The sequence below is a fragment of the Hylobates moloch genome, unplaced genomic scaffold (genome assembly GCF_009828535.3).
Source record: "Hylobates moloch isolate HMO894 unplaced genomic scaffold, HMol_V3 SCAFFOLD_21, whole genome shotgun sequence".
NCBI lineage: Eukaryota > Metazoa > Chordata > Mammalia > Primates > Hylobatidae > Hylobates > Hylobates moloch.
In genome coordinates, this window is record NW_026652296.1 from 47395544 (window position 1) to 47406832 (window position 11289).

The window sequence follows — 11289 nt, forward strand, 5'->3', positions numbered from 1 at the left end:
GCATTATTTTTAAAATATAGAATATAGAAGTAATATTGTTTTTATTTTCTCTTGTTTGTTCATGTATAGTACAAAAGCAAGCAGAGAAAAATTTTACAGATGAAGGAGACCAACTATTTAAGATGGGCATCAAGGTTCTCCAGCAGTCTAAAAGCCAAAAACAAAAGGAAGAGTAAGTTTTTATCCAGTGACCTTAGCCAAGTTGAATTTCCAGGTTAAGAAAAATCCCAAATGTAGTTTATCATTAAAAGCTCATTGGGATAATGAGTAAGCCTATTTGCCCATAAGCTATTGTTTTTAAAAGGATCAAATTGTATTTAAAGAATCCCACAAATTATCACTCTAAACAAACAGGAGAACTGCATGTGAGATTGCAGTCCCCATACTAAGTGAAATTGAGAATTAAGACACTGACCTGAGCATTCATGCAGAAATATTGTTTTGGCTTTAATTTATTAGATGATTCAAATGAAATAAAATGTGTTACTTGAATTAGATCAAGTTGTTGTATTAAAAGTGCTTTATTCTGCCTGGGTGTTTGTACAGTATCTTATGATTTTTAAAAGCACTTTCATGTATGTGACTCTCTGTTATCCCCAGAACAGTCTTATAAGGTAAGAAGAGCTTAATTTTTCCCGTTTAAAAAGTTGGAAACAGAGGTTCAAAGATGTTAAAGTGAGGTGAGCACAAATAGCTGGGAGGTGACCAAGCTGTGGCCACATGGTCTTGTTCCATGTTCACTGTTTCTCTTATCACTTTTCTACTTCATCTAAAGGGGAGGCAGAAATATCTTCTCCCTCCACGCCACACTTCCAGTGGAGGGGCACAACTTGTGGTCACCCCTCAAGGCTCTAACTAAAGCCTTGGGATCAAATCCTAGCTCTCTCATTTACTGGCTGTGCGCACTTGGATAAGTTACTCAACCTCTCTGTGACCCGGATAATGCAATCGAGCTCTTACAATAGTGCCTGGCACTTAGTAACCAGGAAATACAGGTGTGTTAGTTTTATCTTGAGTCCCCTAAGTCGTAAGTTGAAGGTATGGAGGCAAAGAAAGCAAGGGTATTTTGAACCAAAAATAGAAAGTGTGGGCCCTAGCCAAGCGTAGTGGCTCACACCTGTAATCCCAGCTCTTTGGGAGGCCGAGGCTAGCAGATTGCTTGAGGTCAGGAGTTTGAGACCGGCCTGGCCAATATGGTGAAACCCCATCTCTACAAAAATTAGTCAGACGTAGTGGCACGCAACTGTAATTCCAACTACTCGGGAGGTTGAACGAGGAGAATTTCTTGAACCCAGGAAGCAGAGGTTGCAGTGAGCCAAGACCATGCCATAACACTCTAACCCCTGGGTGACAAAGCCAAAGCCAGACTCCATCTCAAAAAAAAAAAAAAAAAAAAAAAGAAAGTATGGGCTCTGAACCCCCAACAAGGAGACATCTCTTGTTTTCACACAGAATAGGTACACCAGTCACAGGAAAGCATCCCAGAGCTATGGTAGCTAGCCCCAGACAGGGCAGCAACAAAGTCCATGAGTTCTTAAAACCCAAACCTTTGAGAAGTATAAAAATACAGAGGATAAAGAGCACTCAACTATGATTCTGGTTATGACAACATCAACAACTTTCATTTATCAAGCACCTGCTTTGTGCTAGTTACTGTTTTAGGTATTTTACATGTGTAAATTATTCATTGCTCACAGTGATACTGTGAGACATAGATAATTATCCCCAAATTACAGAGAAGGAAATGGAGAGTCAAAAAGATGATGTAATACTTCCTGAGAGACAAGAAAGAAGTGAGGGAGTGGTTCAACCAACCCCAGCAAAACCTGGGCCTCACACTGAATGTTCCTAGGGGCTATTATAATGAGGATGTGGTAAAATCAGATCCCAAAAATACAGTCCAGCCTAATAGGAGCTCATCTCACTAACACGCCCACTGGCTAAATAAGTAAGAACACAGAATTCTCCAGCCAGCCTAGCTAGAAGAAACAGACGTGGAGCGCCAGGCAGGGGCTGGTCCTTGAGATTTCAGATAACCCCAAACTATAGCATGGGAGCCCACACAAATAAGGGGCCCACCTAGGTGTGTTACATCAAGTCCAGGGAAACCCTGGGTTTGGCCCAATGGGACCAAATCACTCTGAGAAGGTCTCAGGTAACCATCCACTTAACCTTGAAGGGGACCTTCCTCTTTGGCCTGAAGAACAGGGAGAAAGCCCAGTCCTAATAGCAGACCATCCATCAGTGTGGGAACCCTCATGCCTACCTGGGTGTCATTCAGTTTCACTCTATTCTTACCAAGACTGTCCTGCCCACATCCTTGCTCCAAAACTCAGTCTCCTGACCACCCTCGCCACCTTTTTTTGAGACAAAGTCTCACACTGTTGCCTAGGCTGGAGTGCAGTGGCACGATTTCAGCTCGCTGCAGCCTCCACCTCTCCAGTTCAAGCGATTCTCCTGCCTCAGCCTCCCAAGTAGCTGAGATTACAGGCACCCACCACCACGCCCGGCTAATTTTTGTATTTTTAGTAGAGACAGGGTTTTGCCATGTTGGTCAGGCTGGTCTCGAACTCCTGAGTTGAAGTGATCTGCCCTCCTCGGCCTCTCAAAGTGCTGGGATTACAGGCATGAGCCACCACGCCCAGCCTACTGACCCTTTTGAGTTGGTAGCAATGGAGAACTGAAATCTAATGGGCTCACAGAAAGAGATCTCAGGAGTTTGTGGGCAAGCTGGGTGAAGTTCTTGTGTTATCAGGATGGCCTGCTGTCTCCTTAAGCAAGTTACATCTGTGCAGCCATGCCTAAGCGTAGGGCAGGTGGAGAGAAAAATGATTGCACGCCCTCCTGACCAAAGGAGAAGAATTTCATTCCTGCTCATTCCTCTATCCTACCCTCTCTTTGCTTTGCTACTTCCTGGGTTGGCAGGACAGATGTAAGACAGGTTAAAACTATCCTTTTGGCTCCTCCACACCCACTTCCTGGACCAATTCATTCATTCATTCATTCATTCACTGATTCAGCCTCTTCTTTTGTATGAGTAGGAAAAATCATTGAACAAGTCAGTGCTGTTTAAAGTACAGCTCTTAAGCAAGCATGTCAGAGAGAACAAATCTGTCTGAGTGAGTCAGGAAGCCTCATTGACAGCTAGAGTGGTCCTTCATTAAGAATCACTCCCCATCAGCAAAGAAGTTTTGAAGATAAGCCATTGTTCTACACAAGTTTCTGATGTGCCCTGCAGAAGCATTGAGCCCTTCCTCCCCCATCACCCACCTAAGCATCCAATGCCAGACCCTGTAGAGATGATCCAGATAACTAATTAAATTGTCTTTTGGGATCTGCCCCTGATGCCCAGCTTCTCCCACCTTTTTCCTCTTGGGGATTGCAGCCCACATCTTAATCTTACCTATCAGCAACTTTCTCCAGCCCTGGATCCTGCTTCTAGTATCCCTTATAGTACCTTGGGTTTTCTGCTATGGAACCCATATGCCCACACTGCCCTTGGAATGCAAGACACCTAGAAGGATTTGTTTTGCAGCCTGTTGCTGCCCTCTGAGTCCAGAGACTGAGTATAAAATGCTGGAGATAATAGGCGTACTATTAGAGGCCCCTGCAGCCTATCTCAGGTTTCTGTGCCCCAGTCCATGCTGATGCTCCTCCTGTCCCAGTAGGCTATAGAGTTGCAGCAGCAAGCCACGTGACAGAAAGGCTCAAGGGAGTCTGTATCCTGATGCCAGGCTTTCTTCCTGTTGCCTCTCCCTGGGTGCCAGACATTTGCCTTTAGTGACCTTGAGACCGTCTACCTTGTTTGCCTTCCTGCCTCCAGAATTTCAGCTTGCTTTGACCTGGGTTAATTTCTTTCTTGATCTCCTGAACTCCAGTTTTCTACCTCTTTTTGTTCCAATGGAGTACTCACCCTGTGTTTTGACATCCAGGACTCTAATGCCTACCTGGATGTTTCTCTGTCTGAGGTCCTTCTTGCCTGGACTACTGTGCTCCAGCTTCTGCCCAAGAGCAGCTTATTTTAGCCTCAGCATGGATAGGCTGTACAGAAAGGTGAGTCTCCTGATCCTCCTAAATCAGAAACAATGGTAGATTTTTGTAGGGTTTTTTCCCCTGTATTTGAGTCAAGGTCACAGGTAGAAGTTAATGCTTTCTGGTCTTTACCTTCAAAACGAAGTTATAAAAGTAAAAATAAATCCCTAAAATACTCCCTGTCTCTGACACATGTTTTGACCTTGCAAGACTCTCCATCACTTCTTATACCAACCAGGTCCAGGTGGCTTCTGACTGGGACTCAAAGAGTGCAGTGTAAGGTAATCCTGTGGCACCTATCATTTTAATCACTAAATGTTCACACCACTTACCACCTAATTATAGGAGAACAATTACCATGCTATAAAACTTTAGAATCAATGCAACTGTCCCAATAATAGTAGCTAAATTTACTGAGTGCTTACTCTATACCACGCACAATGCCAAGCACTTCCCATGGATTATCTCATTTAATCTTCACAGCAACCCTATGAAGTGGGTGCTATAATGCTATCCCCATTTCATAGATTAGAGGGTCACAGAAAAGTTATATAACTTGGCTGAAGTTCTCCAACTAGTAAGTGGTGGGACCAGGATTTGAACCAGGCAGTCAGACTCTAGAGCCCTAGCCATTAAGGTTTTGTTTCATTATTGTTTTTCCAAAGAGTCTGACTTTGCTGTGTTGAAGAATATATTCTGTTTAGCAAATTATTTTAAGATATGAAGGGATCATCATTCTCCTGATAGTAACTTCCTAGAGGTTACATTCCAATTTTGATTATTCTTATATTTTTCAGAATTTATTTTATAAAACAAATATTCATACATAATGGTGGTGGCCATGGGAGAGTTCACTATTTTAGAATAAGTTCCTCAATTTTTCACTTTACTCAGTGTATAAGCTTACTCAGTGTATAAGATGGTGTATCTTATATATTTCTCCTTTTTAGTAGCATTATTATTTGTGAGATATATTTGAAATTATAGCCTTAGACCGCTTTAGGAATGAAAACAATCTACTGATCTAGAGATGTAATGAACTTCAGCTAAACTGTATGACAACTGGTTCCTGCTTGTTAGCGAGAAGTAGTATGAATAGTATTGAAGAAGGAGAAGAAAATTTCATTTTTGAAAATCAAATTTGACTTCATATTCTTGAAACAGAGCCTACCTACTTTTTGCCAAAGCAGCTGACATGGGAAACTTCAAAGCTATGGAGAAAATGGCTGACGCTTTGCTATTTGGAAATTTTGGCGTGCAAAATATAACAGCAGCTATCCAATTATATGAGTCCTTGGCTAAAGAAGGATCATGTAAAGCCCAAAACGTGAGTTTTGAAGGAAAATGAAACCTTAAATAGCTCCATCCTGAAATAACTATAGACAGCATGTGAAAGGAGTTGAGCAATAGTATTCCAGCTCTGCTGCATGAACCCAGTCTAAGGAGGTTACCATAGTGCACTGAAACAGTGGTGTCAGGGCAGGAGTACAGCAGAAGCCTCCGAACCCCCAACAGCTAAATTTTATATAAAAAGTATTCACCTATATGAAGAAATATGAAACTATATCTATTATCTTAGGGTGACATGTTTGCATGATTTTTACATTTCAAATGTTTTATAAGCTAAATGTAATTCCTTTTCTATTTTAATAAATGCATTCCATTTTATTCCAAGAATAACATAGCCATTTTATAGAAAATCTGGAAAACGGGGAAAAAAGCTTTTTCCAAGCCAACCATCTTGATTCAACTACTGTTAGGACTGCTTTGTACTTTTGCTTGGCTTCTTTCTTTGTGCATTTCTCTTTTTACATCATCCTAATCACAATGCAATTGCATACATCATTTTGCTTCTGGCTACTCTCACTTCATGCTGTAGCAAAAGCATATTTTCATGTTGCTATAGTCTTTACTATGAAAACCGTTTTTTCTGATTATGAAAAAAGTCTGAGAATTCAGAAAGTATGAAAAAGAAAGTAAAGTTATCTAAAAGCTTTCCCCACAGAGATCACATTTGTTACTATCCAGTGAAGTTCAGAAGCTAGACTTGGAGTCAGACAGACCTAAGTTTGAATCCACTCTTTCATTTGTTTTTTGAATAAGCTGCTTAACAAAACCCTTTCACCTTCTTCCGCATGAAAAATTTGACCTTTGTTTCACTCTCTAGTTCTGTTTCCCTGGTGATCTGATAGGAATAAAATGCTAACCATATTTTTAGTTAACCTTGCTTCTGATAGAAATGACCTCTGACTGGCAAACTGCCTTTGAATTGGGAGAAAAGATCATGAACTATAAATTACCAGATGGGGGTAGTACTTCTTATGGGGACACTGGATACTGTGCCTATGGAGTTATTACATTGAGAGTGAGGCTTTTACGTCAGGGTGGCTCCTGCATCCACCCAATGTGGGTCTCGTCTCCTTGCATCTGAGCCATCTTCTGAAGGACCAAAGATGATGGTTCCTAGAAGAATGTATGAACTCTGCTGTAAGAACTCCCACAGAAAAAATTGGGCTGGGCTCAGTAGCTCATGCCTGTAATCCTAGCACTTTGGGAGGTCGAGGTGGGCGGATCACTTGAGGCCAGGAGTTCGAGACCAACTTGGGCAACATGGTGAAACCCCATCTCTATTAAAAATACAAAAATCCGCTGGGCGTCATGGCACATGCCTGTAATTCCAGCTGCTTGAGAGGCTGAGGAGGAGAATTGCTTGAACCTGGGAGGCGAAGGTTGCAGTGAGCCGAGACTGTGCCACTGAACTCCAGCCTGGGCAACAGAGCAAGACTCCATCTCAAAAAAAAAAAAAAAAAAAAATTCCCACAGAAAAAAGTCCAGATGCTATGCCGTACCTGTCTTCATACACTGGTGGCGACATAGCCCATGGGTGTCCTGTGAGTCTGTATGTTTAGTTGAACCAGAAGTTGGACTGGAAGACCCCTTGTGGATGGGGCAACTTTACTAATTTTCATCTGTAAAGTTAAGATAATGATGGAACATTAGGTACTGCATCCTTCTGGTTTACTGCTATATCTCTAACATTTAACACACTGCCTGGGACAAGAATTTTAAGTTGAATGAGGAATTAATTAATTAATTATGAATGAATAGATGGAGTTATTGTTAGGATTAAAGTAATGTGGGAAGACACTTAGTTTCATACCTGGAACACTGTAATCTTTCATTATTAAAGAAAAGATGTGTGGGAGGAGTGGGGATTAGGGAGATACTGGTCAAAGGATACAAAATTTAAGCAAGGAGGAGGATATAAATAATATTATTACTCCAATATTATTATTCTGGAATATTTTCTAAGACTCCATAGAACTTTTTTTTACAAAAACGAACTAATACTTTAGTTGCTGCTTCCTAACTTGCTCTTTATTCACTTAACAATGTCTCATAGATGTCTTTCCATGTTAATATATACAGACCAACATCATCATTTTAAAAATCCATATAATTTTAATTAAATTAAGTTGCTGAATACTGCTTTTACATCAGGAACTCTTCCTTGAAATTACATGTGAAATAATGCAATAAACAGATTTGTAAATGTTATAATAAAATGAGAGCTGTTAAAACTTCATTCCCCGTATTTGCTTAATCAAAAATATAAAGTTCCAAGACAGACCAAATGTTACCACAGATAACAGTTTCCTCCACTGAAAATGGTATCACTAAAGACTAAATGTTACCCTCACTCCCACCACTAAAAATGGCAACACCTAATTTCTTTCCAAACTATGTGAACATGAATTTTATTTTCTTAGTGTGTGTATACATTTGTTAATAAGTCAACAATTGTTTCTTGGATAGCTACTATGTGTTAGACATAATGTAGTAATGGGGAGAAAAAGATTACTAGGACAGAGTCCTCCTAGGTCAACCTGAAATGCAAATAATTGCAGCACAATTTAGGTGGACCACAGTTAAGGTGTGTATAAAGTGCTTTCATCACAGAAGAGGGTCTGGCTAGTTCTGCCTAGGGCAGGTAAAGAATGTTTCAAGGAAGAAGTGACATTTACACTCAGTCTAGAATATTGGGTAAAGGAAATAACAAAGATTTCACTTGTTTGTATATAAATAAAGCATTTGATACAAGGTGGAAATCTGACTCCCAGAAAAGAAGTTCCAAACTTACATGAATGGTTCCTAAAACATGGATTTTAGAGCTGAAGTTGGAGTTTCACTCTAGTTAACTTGATTATTGCATCTAGTTTGTGTTACTTTAGCTAATGTAGTTAACATCTAGCCAGTTACTTCTAGCTAGTGTTACTCTAAGTAGTGTGGTTATCACATGGCCACAAATACCCTCGAATCCCAGTTAAGTGACCATCAGTTGCTTGCCATTTTTTGTTTCTTTTTTTTGCCATTGGTTTTAAGGAGAATCATGTGGAAGAATGTAATTGGCTGAGTGCCAACCCAGTGCCAGGAGGAACAACTCTAAATGTCTAACCACTGGCCACAGATTATTACAGCCATCTTTGTAGAGAAAAGCAGGCATTGTTGAGACGGTACTCTAAGAAATGTAGTTACAGACTTCAGGGTGGCATGGTGTGGTGGCAGAGAAGAGGTTCCCAAATCAGAAATTTTGACCATATGTGAGTCCATATATTCTGTCACATAATAGCTCTTCCATCTTTTGTTCATTCTTTTAGTATCTCTTAAGAAGTTACTTCTCTAAACCTTGCGTTTCCCAAACCTGTATCTATTATCTTAGGGTAAAAAGAGATTGATAATAATACCTACATTACTTCACAAGGTTGCCATAAGAACTAAAAAATATCTACAAGAGTCCTTAGCAAATGTTAAAGAACATTAATGAATACTGTTGTGTAACAATTTTAGTCCCAACAGCATTGTCTTTGGGATCAGTCAGTTCTGGCTTTACATCTGAGCTCCAACTGGCCCCAGTGACTTGTCCTCTCTGGGTCTCAATTTCCTCTTCTGTAAAATGGGGATATTTACTTAGATATGTGTGTTTTGGTCTCAAGGAGAACCAGAAGACAGAACATGAGTGAGGACAAACTTATGGCCCAAAAGGCTGACATTGACCTGGTATGCAAAATTCAGCTGAACCAGTTTGTTGTTGTTGTTGTTTGTTTTGGTTTGGTTTGGTTTGATTTTTTGAGACGGAGTCTCACTCTGTTGCCCAGGCTGGAGTGCAGTGCAGTGCAGTGATCTTGGCTCACTGCAACCTCCACCTCCCAAGTTCAAGAGATTCACCTGCTTTCAGCCTCCAGAGTAACTGGAACAGACCTACGGGCTGTGCCACCACACCTGGCTAATTTTTGTATTTTTAGTAGAGAAGGGATTTCACCATGTTGGCCAGGCTGGTCTCAAGCTCCTGACCTCAGGTGATCCGCCCTCCTTGGCCTCCCAAAGTGCTGAGCCACCACACCCAGCCTCTGTTTATTAAAATACTAAAATACTATGATATTTATTGATTTAAAAGTCTCTGCCCAACCCTCTCTTATGCCCTCCCTGACATCAACCCTTATTCCTCACTCGAATTCCCCTGCCGCAAAACTTCCCATGATCTAGCAAGCATAGTGTTAACATCTGGATAAGCAGGGAGCCTCCAGGATCCTGCTCCCAGCACTATAGCTGGATTAAATTCCAGTGCTTTGATGAATTCAGTTCTATATTTTGACTATCATCCCTGTCACCACTATAGGAAAATCTGTTTCCAATAGCAAGTCCCCTTGCAGTTGGTGTATTTCCTTGTGCAAAGAACAACTCATTAAAGAGATTCTGTGCTACAAACAAGAGTTTGATGGCTGGTTGCTAGGACCAGACTGGCCACAGGCCATTCTGACCACAGTTCTCTAATGAGGCTGGCCCAGTGAGACCGCCTTTCTTCTTGGGCTGTTTGTGCCAGCTTGATACAGAAATCCTGCCCACGCTGCTGGAAGTATTGGGAACTGTGAGGACAACATAGCAACAGAAATGTGGATAAAGAAGCTGGAGAAAGAGAGAGAAAGAGAGAGAGAGCGAGACTGAGAGAAGAGAGAATGAAGACATCTACTATCTCTGAGGGGAAAGGGAAGAACAATAAGAAATACGGAAATATAATAGGTGAGAGGAGCCTGGAGTGCCAGAGGTCTGGTAGGGACCCTATTTAACAGTAATAAGAACAAAAAGATAGGAATTCCTATTAAAGTGGCATTGAGGAGATAGAAGGGAAGAAATGCAATTTCTGGGTATGTACAAAGGGAAGCTGGATGGAGGAAAGGAGGCATAATTACTTCTTTTCATGCACCTTGAGTGGTTTACCTTGCAAAAATTCAAATAAACTGAAGGAAATCCTGATAAGAGCAACAAAAGCAGTTAAGGTTATAAACAGAGTCCATTAAATTGATTTTCAGAGATTCTGTACCTTTCAAATAATGAGAACTATTAATTAACGGAATAGTCTTCATGAAAATGGTGGAAATTGAGGAAATTTCAAACAATCATACCCTAGAAGATGTCCTATAAAATATGGTGCTTTACCAGGCTAGAGGTAGATAAGTTATATATTTTTCTATTTCTCATTTCTCATCCAGGAAGCAGAAATTAGAATTATAAAGACTCACTCTTTCCTTAATATTGATGAACTGTCCTCAATAGGAAATTTGTTAATTTGCCAAACAAGAAGGTTGGATGAAATCTCATTTGCTTTAAGAGTCAAAAATGGCCAGACATGGTGGCTCACGCCTGTAATCCCAACATTTTGGGAGGCTGAAGCAGGAGGATTGCTTGAGCCCAGGATTTTAAGACCAGCCTTGGCAACATGGTGAGAACCCTGTCTCTACAAAATTAAAAAAATAGAAATTAGCCGAGCATGATGGTGCATGCCTGTGGTCCCAGCTACTCGGGAGGCTAAGGCAGAAGGATCACTTGAGCCCAGGAGATCAAGGCTGCAGTAAGCTGTGTTCGCACCACCACACTCCAGCCTGGGCAACAGAGCAAAACCCTATCTCAAAAAAAAAAAAAAAAAAAAAAAAAAAGAACCAAGAAATTGATCAGCTAGGCATGGTGGCTCATGCCTGTAATCCTAACACTTTGGGAGGCTGAGGTGGGAGATCACTTGAGCCCAGGAGTTCAAGACTACCCTGGGCAACATAGTAAGACCCTATCTCTACAAAAAAATATAAATAAATAAGTATTAGCCAAGAGTGCTGGCACGTGCCAGGATGTGCCTGTAGTCCCAGCTACTTGGGAGGCTGAGGTGGGAGGATCACTTGAGCCCAGGAGGTCGAGGCTGCAGTGAAC

The 11289-nt window shown here is 41.0% G+C and overlaps 1 protein-coding gene across 13 annotated transcripts in view; it reads left to right on the forward strand.

Annotated features, from left to right (window-relative positions):
- Positions 1–11289, forward strand: part of SEL1L2 (SEL1L2 adaptor subunit of SYVN1 ubiquitin ligase) — a 178726-nt gene that overhangs the window by 95859 nt on the left and 71578 nt on the right. For 12 of the 13 annotated variants that reach the window (XM_058432734.1, XM_058432735.1, XM_058432742.1 and 9 more), the window contains exons 4-5: positions 70–172; positions 5197–5359. In XM_058432734.1, coding sequence (XP_058288717.1) covers positions 70–172; positions 5197–5359 — 266 coding nt within the window. Of the gene's footprint in view, positions 1–69; positions 173–3959; positions 4054–5196; positions 5360–11289 lie in introns of those variants that run through there. The other variant, XM_058432745.1, reaches the window with a different exon arrangement.